This window comes from Corapipo altera, unplaced genomic scaffold (assembly GCF_003945725.1).
Source record: "Corapipo altera isolate COAL_440 unplaced genomic scaffold, ASM394572v1 2b, whole genome shotgun sequence".
NCBI lineage: Eukaryota > Metazoa > Chordata > Aves > Passeriformes > Pipridae > Corapipo > Corapipo altera.
Genome location: NW_020884874.1, coordinates 23977136 through 23989712, shown reverse-complemented (window position 1 = coordinate 23989712; position 12577 = coordinate 23977136). Strand labels below are relative to the sequence as shown.

The following is a 12577-nucleotide window of genomic DNA, read 5'->3' as shown; positions in this document are numbered from 1 at the left end:
TTTGAGCCACAGAGCACCTGTAACTTTGTTGTGCTGTTCAGAATGTATGCTTGAAAATTCCCACATTAAGGAGGTGCTCAGTGTCTGCAATCCTTTGGTGTGATCAAAAACGAGAACATGAAGAAACAGAAAGATAAACTAGAAAAGATACCACAGCAAGTGGTCAAGGCATCTAAAGATTCCTTTTGAGGAGCAAAGTGACATCTAAAAGGGTGAAGGCAAAAGAAGACATAAAGTCGGTCAACACTGAATGTAAAAGAGATATGAAGAGGCTCCTATTGTAATATCAAAGTGCTTTTGTAAATCAGAGAAATGTGAACAGTCAGTCAGAAAAAATAATACCATGGAAGTCACAATGGTTTTTACTTGCCTGTAACTTAATATATTCATCAAGGTATATAAATGAAAATATTACAAAATCATACACATCCTATTTTCACAGCCCTTTAAACATTTTTTGAATTAGATATAACAACTGTGGTTAATAGCTCTGGAAACTGAAGCTCTGTTTCCATAGAACAGCAGTAAAGTATACATCCTTCCCAGCTGGGGAGAGATTAATTCAGTTGCCTCGTCATTCATTTTCAGCTATTCTGACGACATTGCCAAAGACATTTCCATTCGTATTTGCTGATTAAACCAAATTATTTTACAAAGGCTGTCCCATGATGTCTGGGGGCTGAAGCAAAACTACAGAATTCGGGCATCAGGAAGACTGGACAAGCACCAGCCCTGGCAACTAATTTGCTGGATGATCCATCTTTTAACGTACGTGCCTGCCACCCGTTATCCGCATCACAAACGCCAAGTTTCATCTACTGAATCGAGACCACTTCAGCACAGGCCATTCTAATGATCAAAGAAATATCTCCTTGACAGGCTTTGGGGCACCTCTCTACCCTGGAAGCCACCATGTACAAGTCGGCTGGAAGGAGCTGCAGAGCGATGAATGCTACACGCTGTCCTTCCTGGGAAGGGCAGGGAAGCTGAGCCCGTGGACGGAAGCAGGCGGGAAGGGCAAAAGCAGCCAGCTGCCGAGGCGGCCTCTGGAGCAGACTCTGGCTGCAGATCCAAGGCTCAGCCCTGGATCCGGCTGTAGATCCAGCAGACCCCGGCAGGAACTTTCGAGCGAGTGCTGCGGGGAGGCCGGTGCTCCCAGGGGAGGAGCCGCGGGGGCCCGAGGGAAGTACGGCGGGATGCCGGCCGAGGCAGAAGCCAATTACTTCATTTTCTTAAAACCCTTAAAATCCAGAGGGCAATCTGTGATCGAGCACGCAGATAAAGCGGCACCGACGGGGACAAGACCCCGGGCGGCAGGCAGGGAGGCGCACAGGGGCAGCGGTGGCGGCTGAGCGCCGGGCGGGGCACAGCCAGGGCCCGCCACCCGGGGCCGTGCGGATCGGCTGCACTCCGGCCGGCGGGCCGCGGGCCCGGCGGGGCGGACGCTGGGGCGGGGACAGCCCGCCTAGCCCCGCCCGTGTCCCCCTTCCACCGGCCTGACCCGGCCCGGCCGAGCAGCGCCGCGACCCCCGCCCTGCGGAGCCGCCCTTTTCCCGCGGCCTCGCCTCCGCCATGTCGTGGGTGCCCGGCCCCGCCGCGCTGCTGCCGCCGCTGTTGCTGCTGGGGCTGCCCGCGCTCCTGCCGGCGCGGCCCCGCTACGAGCCCACCTGGGGCTCGCTGGACGCCCGGCCGCTGCCCGCCTGGTTTGACGAGGCGAAGTTCGGCGTCTTCATCCACTGGGGCGTGTTCTCGGTGCCCAGCTTCGGCAGCGAGTGGTTCTGGTGAGCTGCGGCGAGCGGTGTCCGGTCGCACCGGAACAGCTGCCGCGGACGGGTCGTGCCAGCGGTCCGAGGGGTTTGCTTGGAAAGCAGCTCCTAGGGCAGGCGGGGATGGGTGTGTCCACCCCAGTACAGCGGAGGTTTGGGTTAGAGCCCCTCTGCAGGCTGACCCTGGAGCTCAGGTGTGTGGGAAGAGGTTTGTGTCCGGCCAAGGCCAAGGACTCCATGGCGCCTTTTCGAAGGAAGCACAGTTTGAAGTGTTTCTGGTGTGTCCGACCTTCTGCCTGCTCAGACCTGAAACTTGAATACCTTGACTGACGAAACTAAATTAAGGAGAGATCTCACAGAGCTGAGAGATGTGATTTGCTCTTGGTGAAAAAGGTGGTTGGTTGAGTGGCAGGAGATCTCTCCAGGACCACCTTGAAGGGATGGATGAAGGGGTTCTCCCCTGTGGGAACAGGCGTTGAGGTTCTCCCATCCCCTGGAGCAGCTTGGTACAGCTGCTGGAGCACTGCGGGGAGTGCAGGAACCCATTGCTGCCCTTACTTAGCAAGGAGCCTGCCGTTTTCTTGTGCACATTTTGTGCTGTTTATGGTTTTCTTCTCCTTTATTATTATTATTATTCAGGACTGCTTTCTGCTTAAAAGAGTCCAAGGCTCTGATCCTTTAAGTAATTTTAGTTCAGAGGCTCAGTAAAACCTTTGTTTTGTGAGTGTTCACTGGTTCAGGTCCTTTGGCTGTAAGCATATTTCTGCCTTCATCTTTCCACGCTCTACCAAGTACTTCCTGTGTGACTTCAAGTGAGTCACGTTATCATTTAAAATATGAAGATAGCAGCTCTGTGGCAGAGCTGTGGTGAACCTTAAATGCAATATTCACAAAACAAACCAATATAGATCTAAACAAACAACTGTTTTCTGACAATATTTGGGTTGTTCAGAGTTATATTCAAGGATTTCAGCAGTTTTTTAAGGCAGACTCCATTTACTAAGAAATTACTTTTGGGGGGGTGATAGAGCTAGGTTTGGGTTCAAGCCTCAGTCTGAGTGCTGTGATCTGATAGTGGTGCACAGATTCAAGATCAAGCATTTGGTCTTTGTTGTTGTTCTAAAAAGACCTCAAAACTCTCTAATGTAGTTGATGAAGTTGCTTTTTATATTCTTGGAGTCTCCAATCCTTAGGCAGGTGTGGGTGTAGAGCTGCTTCAGGCGTTCTAGCAGCATGTGCAGTCAGACGACTGAGGTCCTTTGTCAGCAGCTGCATGGCATTGGTAAGGGTGTTTCTAGAATCTAATCATGTCAGCGTGGAAGTGCTCATGTTAGCAAACCACATGATAAAGGAAGAGAAGCAAGGATATTACAGTTTATTTATGCAATTACATACTTTGAAATCAGAGGTTGGTTGGGTTTTTTTGGGGGGTGTTCGTTTGTTTTTGTTTTGTTGTTTTCCCTTTTCCTCGTGTTCCTTCCCCTCTTCCCCTCCCTTTACCCCTCCATTCTTTCAGTGAGAAAAGCTGTCTTGGGCTCTTTCTTCGGAGTTTTTTCCCTGTTGGCTGTCAGAGGTTGTGTCAGTTTATGATGAAGTCTGGGAAGGTTACAACAATATCTAGACAGTTACTATGTCTTAAAGAACTGAGGTCAGAGTCCAGCTCATGAAAGGAGAGAGAAACATACTTCAAACATTTAGGTTCTGGCCTGTTTTATTCCTTCACTTACTATCTGTTTTCATGTATGTTCTTGCTAGAACAGGATCTTTGCTGCTTGGCTTCATTCGCAGAAAGGTGAATGGTTCCAGACCCTTTTCTTCGTATGTATTAGCAGTCACATGATATGTTGTTCTTAGAAGGTGTCTGGCAATAAGGCTGTTTATGCAGTAAGGACTGTTGTGTGGTGTTTCTGAAGCTCCTCTTTCATTGCTCAGTAGGGAAGGGAGCAAGTTGAAAATAAATATTGCTCTATTGGTAATTTATGATCTCTGCTCATGATGAGGGCAAGAGACCAACCTTGAACACAGAGCAGAGCTCCAAGCCCTGCTGTGGACTAGCCCAGTTGGAATAGAGACAATACCAGTCACTGTCTTGGGGAAGCAGAGGATAGAAACTGTCCCTGTTTTTGCCAGGTGGAAGGCAAAAAGAGATCATGAGGTTATTTTTCTTTCTAGTTGCTAAATCCAAGTGCCCTGGTAGGTAGATGTGTGCTGCATGTTAGAGACTGTGACAGAGGTGTATTTTTAAGTGTGTGTCAGGTTTTTGTTGCAGGACGTGGCTTCTAGTAGGGTGCCTTTGGTTCAGAGCCTCACCTGTGCAGTGGCTGTAGCACACTGGTCACAGCTCTCTCCTGCCCTGGGACTGTGGGCATCTGGTCAATCAACTGCATTCGGTTTAGAGGACTTGGGACTGTCAGAAAGGTAAAGCTGCTGGTCCACATGTTTGTAGGTGGGAGGAATTGCAATGTGGGTGGCAGAGCAGAGGTACCTGTTGGCTGAGGTGTGAGACCTGAGGAGGATGAATCATATTTTTTCAGAAAAAGGGCATTTCTCATGCCACATGGGCTGCTTACACGGACTGTCTGTGCATGCTCTCTAGTATGGTTTTGGGATTTGGGTACTGACCAAGACTGTCATTTTTCCATTCTCAAAGTGTAGCCGCTTTTTTCATTGCTTCAAATGAAATCCTGGGACCTTTTCAAAGTGGAGTGCTTCAAAGATGTAGAGCATGAACAAATAGGATAGAGAAAAGCAAATCTTTGGTAATTAATACTGTTCTGGAACAATTTTGTCCTATTGCTAGTGTCGTGTACTTCCAATGCCTCTGCCTCTCAGTGTTAACTCAAATAGGAGCTGATGATTTCAACTCTCTTTTCTTTGTCTAAAAATACGTTAGCAGACATGTTTTGTTCTGTATTTTGTAGGTGGTACTGGCAGAAGGAAAAGAGAGAGCCCTATGTGAAATTTATGGAGGCCAATTACCCACCTGGCTTCCGTTATGAAGATTTTGGGCCACTGTTTACAGCAGAATTCTTTGATCCTAACCAGTGGGCAGATATTCTGAAGGCTTCGGGTGCAAAATATGTTGTCTTAACTTCAAAACATCATGAAGGTAAGTGGAAGCTTTGTGAATGTTACTAATTGTTGCATTTCTGTCAACAGAAGAAAAAAGCAGGTGACTTTACTGCTTGCTAAGATAGATAGAGAAAGTCAGGCAAGCTTACCTGTCCTACTGCAGCCAAAGAGGAAAAAAACTACCCAAGAAATGTGCAGTCGTTTTCCTGACTCTTACACGGAAGCTGAGGTCATGGGGCTTGCATAGGAGGAAATAAATTGTGCCACTGTTTTCTTGCTGTAGGTGAGACAGCCTGAAGTGGTGGTGGCAACTGAGCTTCCTGCGGTAGCCATAATGCAATTTATTGCTGAAAGAACCATAAAAGTGAACTCTGCACTCTTCAACATATGGAGAGCTGCTGTATGCAGGCACTTAACGAGTAGGTTTCTGTAAGGAATTTAGGGGTATGTTCTGGGAGTCAACTTCAGAGTTAGGAAGGTTCACAAGGTATATAGCTTTTCCTGATGTAGCTCACAGAAACCAAAACCTTGAACTGGGTCTGTAGCTTTACAGGCACAATTGATTTTTAGCACTGTAGTTGTAAGGTGCTTTGCAGAGGAAAATAAAGAAAAAGAAAGTGGCTGGAAGGAAATCTGGTATCAAATAAAGTATAATAGGATACAATATGACAAGTACAGCTAATGAATGGTTTTGGTCTTTGGGGAGATGTGGGTTCAAGACTGGCAACTTGTGACTTGTAAATTTTTATCTCAGCTCTGATACACATAAATTTTGATTTTGATGATGCCTGTGGTGAAATTCCCAAGAATCTTCAAAAGAATAGTGATTCATTTAGTCTGTCCTGTAGCCTTGGGCACGAATTTTTAGCTTGTTTGTCTAGTCGATACAACTGTGTATATTCAGTTCACAAAAATGTCACAAGATTTATTAGGCAGTGAGTCTAAAGCAGTTTGAAGGTGAGAGTGTAGCTTGTCTGGCAGTGGTCTGAGTCTGCAGTGCAGTAGTATTTTAAGTGCTTGTGCTAGGATTGCTGGATGTCTGAAATGTTAAATCCCTCCTGACTCCTGATATTTAATGTTGATATTTTAAAATCTGTTTCAGGAGTTTTTGCACTCTGCTTATATACATGTACTGAGTAGTTGATTGAGCTGCTATAAGTACCAAGACAAATGAAAAGTGAACATTTGCATAAGAGGGAAACAGAAGAGAGTCTTTGAATGCAAATGATAGCTTGTGCTTGCTGCAGCTGAGAGTTTTATCTTCCAGTAGTTGTGTATTTACAGTTCACATTGATACTTTCTTCAAAAACGTATATGCCTCAAAAGCTGCTGTATTTATGGTTAATTTCATAGAATTATAGAATAGTTTGTGTTGGAAGGGGCCTTAAAGATCATCTAGTTAATTTAATTGGGACATATGAATGAAGTGAATAACTAAAGAGAGGGAATAATTATCCTAAGCAGTACAGAACTGCTTAGGATATGTGTATGTATAGAAAAATACATAAACATATCTGGCATGGTATTCTGATGTTATGACTATTATAATCTGTTTATGCACAATGATAGGGACAGTTTACACCACAATAACAATATTATTACAAATATAATTTTTATTATTTTTTGCAACACACTTCCAAACCACTTTCCAGAAAGAGGAACTGTAACTTCCCCTCTTTTTCTTCTCTTTCTTATCCTTCAATTTTTCTCTTTTCAGGCTTTACTTTGTGGGGGTCCAAATATTCTTGGAACTGGAATGCTGTTGATGTGGGACCGAAGCGGGATCTTGTTGCTGAACTAGCAGCATCTGTTAGAAACAGGACTGACTTGCATTTCGGGTTATACCATTCCCTGTTTGAATGGTTTAATCCTCTCTTCCTTGAGGATGCCACCAATGTCTTTAAGACAAGAAAGTTTCCAACCAGTAAATCATTACCAGAACTCTATGAAATTGTGACCAAGTACCAGCCAGAAATAATTTGGTCTGATGGGAGTGGAAATGCTCCAGATACTTACTGGAACAGCACTGGTTTCTTGGCTTGGCTGTATAATGACAGGTACATAATGATACTGCCTTAGCACCCTATCTAAAATTCTGCTCTCTGTCTAGTTTGTTTCACTTTATTTTATGGAACCTGTTACCTCTACTTTAGAGGACTTAACAAAATATTCATTTTCCTGAAACACAGAATTCAGGTCTTCCCTAGAATTATCAAAGCTTGCTTTAGAAAAAGACTGTTACATATTTTTGGAACACATTTGCAAATTAATCAGTTAAGGTGGTATTGTATAATCACAGCCTTTCCTAAATATTTTCTGCTGCACAGAAACAGAATAGAAGGACAGTTTGAGAATATAGGTACATTGTTTTCGTTGTAGACTGAACATCTGGCAGTGGATGTGAAATGCAGGTTGTTTTCTGGCAGAGCTCCTACAGAAGTCTGGAACATATTTCTTAAGAAATGCCCATCTGGACCTTTTATTAGGAAAGGATGAGAACAGAATTCCTCACATTGCACTTAATCTCTAAATGAGTAGTACAGAAGTCATCCAAAATGTTAGTGTCTGGGTGGGGTGTGTGTGGGAAGGGTTTACGCTGGCTGTGACTGCGTTTTACAGAACAAAAATAATAAAATTTCTCTGTTTCCAGCCCAGTCCGAGACACAGTTGTAACCAATGACCGCTGGGGAGTTGGCAGCATCTGTACCCACGGCGGCTACTACACCTGCAGTGACCGGTACAACCCCGGTCACCTCCTGCCTCACAAGTGGGAGAACTGTATGACCATCGACAGGAGGTCCTGGGGGTACCGCAGGGATGCGCAGCTCAGTGACTACCTCACCATCGAGGACTTGGTGAAGGTACAGTGGGGCAGAGGAGTTGCCCGCAACTTCCGATTCTCTCTCCTAGTTTTTATATTAAGCAGTGTGACATTTCTGTTGTGTACTTGTCTCTATCTAAAAAGTATTCTTTTAATTGAATAATGAATCGATGAAATAATAAACCATTTTGTTCATTTGCAGCCTAACAGGATGGAATGTCCTTCTAATTCTTAATAATTTTATAGAAATTACTAAGGGAAAGGTTTATCTAGTAGAAATTCAGTGAGTTTCTTAGAAGCCATTTCCCCTATGAGTAACTGGCCGAGGATTGATCTGGACAGTCTCATAATTACCTTTTCCACTAAGTTTTTCTGGTAACTGCACCTTTAAGTTGATGAGAAGCAAACAGTTGCAGTTTCACGGCTCCTGGTTAGGAACTCCTGATTGAAGGCTACATCTTTTCCCCTTTACAGCTAGTTTATGACTCAATAGTCATTTTACCTTGTAGCAAGAAACTTTCTGTACAGACATACAGGTAAACATTAGCTGGTCATAGTAGAATATTGATTCCCTTTGTTAGTCTAAGATATTAAAAAAGATGTGAAGCTTAGGAAAACTGAATGAAAGAAAGATGATCAGCCTTTCAGAAAAATGCATTTAATTGCAAAATTCAGCTAGTGAGGGGGAGATTGATTGTTATTGTTGCTTAATCTAAATCTGTTTCTAGTACTGTCCTTGCAAAAGACAATTACAAACTGAAGTAACCTCTTTTCAGAAGCAAAAGGTTTGAATTCATTCAGCAGCTTGTCTCCAGCTGTGTTTCTCTGATTTGTGCATCTCAGTCCATGATCTGTGGAGGGCAGTGTGGATGTGAACACAAATTTTACAGACTCTGTAGAAGGCTTCCTGGTGTTTTACAGATGTGTCTGTAAAACAGGGAGAGCATCAAACAGAGGAAGAACAGAAGAAGTTGCTTCTCTAAGCTTCAGTAAAGTGGCAATTGTTAGCCTTACTCTACTTTGGTGCAAAGAAATCATCTGTCCGTTCTATCGGTAAAACCCTCATGACATTCTTGCAGCAGTCAAAACGTTAAAAATGTGTAGGATCTGATTCTAATGTAGATTCAGCCAGATATATTGGTGCGAGAACATATTTTGGGCTTTTTTTCTGATGTAAAGCTTGTCATCAGAGCTTTGTTTTACAGGAGCTTAAATTTTATTTTGATTCATTTGGTTCATAGTTCTGAAGCAGCATGGCAGACTTTAGAAAGTACTTCAGATGTGTGATTTCATTAGTCGTAATCATATGCTCTGTGTGTTGAAAAACATTTCAGCAACTTGTAGAAACAGTGTCTTGTGGGGGAAATCTCTTGATGAATATCGGGCCCACTCACGATGGTCGCATCGCTGTTATATTCGAGGAGCGCCTGAGGCAGATGGGTGCTTGGCTGGAGGTCAATGGAGAGGCCATCTATGGAACAAAACCATGGAGAGCACAGAACGACTCGGTCACACCAGAAGTGTGGTAAGGTTACCGAATCAAAATGTAAAGCAGCACCAATGTATGTGAAACTTTGAAATTCTTAATGACTTGATGCTACAGAAGTCACCATCTTAGTTTGTATGTGGTGAAGAAATTAATCCCTTTGTCAGTTTAAGTAACTGCACACAGAAGTATGTATAAAGCTGTAGGTAGAGACTGTAGTGTGGGAATGATGCTGAGGCTGAAGGGAAGACTGCAAACGTTTCCTTAGTGATCTTGTGCTTCTTAGTGTAGTTGGCAACAGAAACAAAGAATATACAAATCTGGAAATATAAAATTGCTATGAAGTGTCTATCTGTAGAAAGGAATACTTGATGTTTAAAGAGAAAAAAGGGAGAGGAAGAAACTAGAAACCAGTCTAGCATATTCTGCATTTTTTTAAGGTAAAAATGCATGGGAAAATAACAGCAATTGTTTGGTCACTAAATACAGCTGGTTTCTGGACTCCTCTCAGCCTTTGTGACTTGTAGCTGCTGTAACGCTTCAATGATCCATCAGGGTTTTGGTCTTGTCCCTCTTCTCTGTCTCAGTGGGCCTTTTTACTCCTGTTCCCAGTAAAATTTGGCCATCTGGCTCTAGCCAGGAGATGCTGAACTGGTGACTGTTTAGTAAAATCACTTTTAAGAGCAATAAAAAGTTGTAACTAAATGAAGGAAGGAGGAAGGTATGTTTCGGGGGTATGCCACAAGATTTCCAATGGCAATAGTGCAGATAGTATATGCTGAAAATAATATTTTCAAAAACTAGCTATGCAAGGTGGAAGCTCTATTGTTGGACATACTTGTTAAATTTTTGTAGTGCATATGTTGGTGTATAGATGTGAATTAGTATGTTTTTCTGAATATAACCTACAATTCTCTGTTAAGGATTCCCCTTCTGCAAGTATCTCCTTCCTATATGGCTGAGCAGCAGAGAGTTACATGTGTACTAAAGTTACTACAGATGTTTACCTCTGAATTCAGTTAATAGTTTTCATTACCTCTAGTTTGTTGGAACACATTTTCAAGGAGCAGTACTTTATTAAAGGGTATAAATCATCTGCAAAGATGGTTATGTGTGTGAAAATGTAACTAATGCTGACTTTTCAAATCTGTTTTTCTAATCTTGAAACACTCTTATGTAGCACTTCAGAAAATTTACATGGAAAAACTGACATGCATTTCTGTTCCCCATTTCCAACCAGGTACACTTTCAACCCTAAAGAAGGGACAGTCAGTGCTGTCTTCCTTAACTGGCCAGTCTCTGGCATTCTGGAACTTGGAGAGCCACAGGCTAAGCTTGGAGAAACACAGGTAAAAGACAGCGCACACACACATACACGTGCTCTTCCCTCTAGGATTTGTCATGTTCCATCATGTTTATTTAAGTTTCTGGCATCTTTAGGAATGCATACCTCTTAGGACAGAGTATGTTGAAGAGATCCAGCAAAATATTTGTTTTAGTTCTCAGACCGACTTGTTGTGAGTGCTTCCGGTGGGATGTTTCTTCTCCAGCTAACCAAGTTAGACTGAGATGTTGCTGGGATATGTTTTAGCTTGCAAACTAAGAATCATGAAGAGGCCAAGTAGCAGGGAAAAAACTGTGCTGCTTCTCCTGTTTCCTGTGTAGACTCTAGCTTGGCATGACTTTGCTTTATAAGTAGCTGTCCTCACTTTGGTGACTTTGGTGATATTGGAGTTGCTGTAATGGCGCAGTTGTTTCAAGTTAAAGCCTTGCACAGAGGGAATGCACACAGGGTTTTTTGTTGGCCAGAGAGGCTAAAAGTAAGTCAGTGTGACCCTAGATGTTCGTCTTCCACCAAGTGGAGGTCAGAAATTGAGGACACTGATGCCACACCTACTCTAGAAAGAAGTGTGGCCCAATGGAAGCAGAAGTTGGTATCAACTCTATGCATTTAAGAGGGAGATTCGCTTTGGCTTAGCTCTGTTCTGGTCTCATGCGCTTCATGTCCATTAGCTGCTGAAATGCATTAGAACTGCTTCTGGTCTAGTTTCATGTGAAAATAGTCTAATAGGTGCCAAGATAGCTCTGTGATAAGGAAGAAAGAGTAATTTGAAAAGTAATGGAGATGCATCTTGACTTTTGGAGATGCAGCTGGACTCCACGTGCACAAGAGAGTACTGTTCCTCAGTGGTAGAGACTGGGCTTCAGCTGCTCCAGGATGCCACCAGCTGCCTTAGACAGTGTGTCACCATAAACCTGTTTGTGTGTTTTTAGTGGGAGGGGGTTATTCAGGTCAGCTTTTTTGAGGTACCTGGCTGCACTCTGTAAGAAACAGTGATACTCTTTCAAGACTACAAGTTCCACCATGGGAAGCAGGCATTTCAGAAATAGGTGATACAAAGCTCTGTACTGTAGCACCTAGATCCCTGCTTAGACCTCAGTCCCATCCCAAATACTTCTGAAAGGTGCTTGTTTACCTTCTACAGCCCTAAGTACCTCTCAAGACCCAACATGACTAGCTTTATTACTTGTACTTCCATTTCGACATTGCAAGTATTTCTCCATTACCTTTAATAATTATCACTCATTTGGTTGGTAAGTGGCATTTAAGGATAATTGGTTAGAAAGGTAGCTATAGATCAATATTTATTTTGTTAATATTGCAATTATATGCACTTTGAAAAGGCATTGTTCTAATTATAGTGTATGTTTCTATCTTAGGTAAAGCTGGCTGGCTACAAGGAACTGCTGAAATGGGTTGCACTGGGAGAAAAGGGACTGATTGTAGCTCTACCTCAATTAACTCCTAAGCAATTGCCATGCCAGTGGGGCTGGACTTTACAACTGACTGCCATAAAATGAGCGATACTCTGCCGGAGACCTGGCTAGCAGGGAATGCTGATGTTTTGCTGTTTCTCATCACTGTTTTTGAACTTACTTGCCTGTAAAAACACCAATAAATTCACTTTTTTTATGAAAGGTAGGCTGTTATAAAGGAATGGAACAAACTTCACATGAAGTCTACCATGAGATAGCTGATCCTCTGAATATATTTTTGCTTCTCTGAACTTGTGTGAAAAACTGAGCAGCCACCTTGACCCCTCTACTCGTTTTAGTCAGTTTCTGGCCCAGTTATGTGAAGAATGGGGAGGGGGGAAGGGGGTGGTGGAGGGAGAAACAGGCAAAGCTCAAAAAACAAAGCTCAAGCCAGTCTTCAGGTGCACGTAAGTCAGCTGTACACCCTCTTTAATGCAAGAACTCCAACTTCCACGAAAGTGCACAGTAAAAGCTGAGTTTTGGAGAAAAGAATAAACTTTTTCCTGGTGTGTACAACAACTGATAGCTAGCAGTTTCAACTGAGTAGGGTAACATTGGGAAGAACAGGCCTGTAATGGTTAGGAATTCATCACAAATGCATGGAGGTAATGCATA

General features: G+C 43.3%; 1 protein-coding gene across 2 annotated transcripts; it reads left to right on the top strand.

Moving 5' to 3' along the window:
* The first annotated feature begins 1093 nt into the window (after positions 1–1093).
* FUCA2 (alpha-L-fucosidase 2) lies at positions 1094–12124 on the top strand. 2 transcript variants are annotated; one of them, XM_027633243.1, is made up of 7 exons: positions 1094–1182; positions 4688–4875; positions 6556–6895; positions 7489–7699; positions 8994–9184; positions 10386–10494; positions 11867–12124. In XM_027633243.1, the coding sequence occupies exons 2-7, from the start codon at positions 4731–4733 to the stop codon at positions 12005–12007; spliced, it is 1137 nt and encodes a 378-aa protein (XP_027489044.1). In that variant the 5' UTR covers positions 1094–1182; positions 4688–4730; the 3' UTR covers positions 12008–12124. The 2 variants fall into 2 exon arrangements, with proteins under 2 accessions (XP_027489044.1, XP_027489040.1); XM_027633239.1 differs by lacking the exon at positions 1094–1182 and adding an exon at positions 1446–1781.
* Positions 12125–12577: the final 453 nt, after the last annotated feature.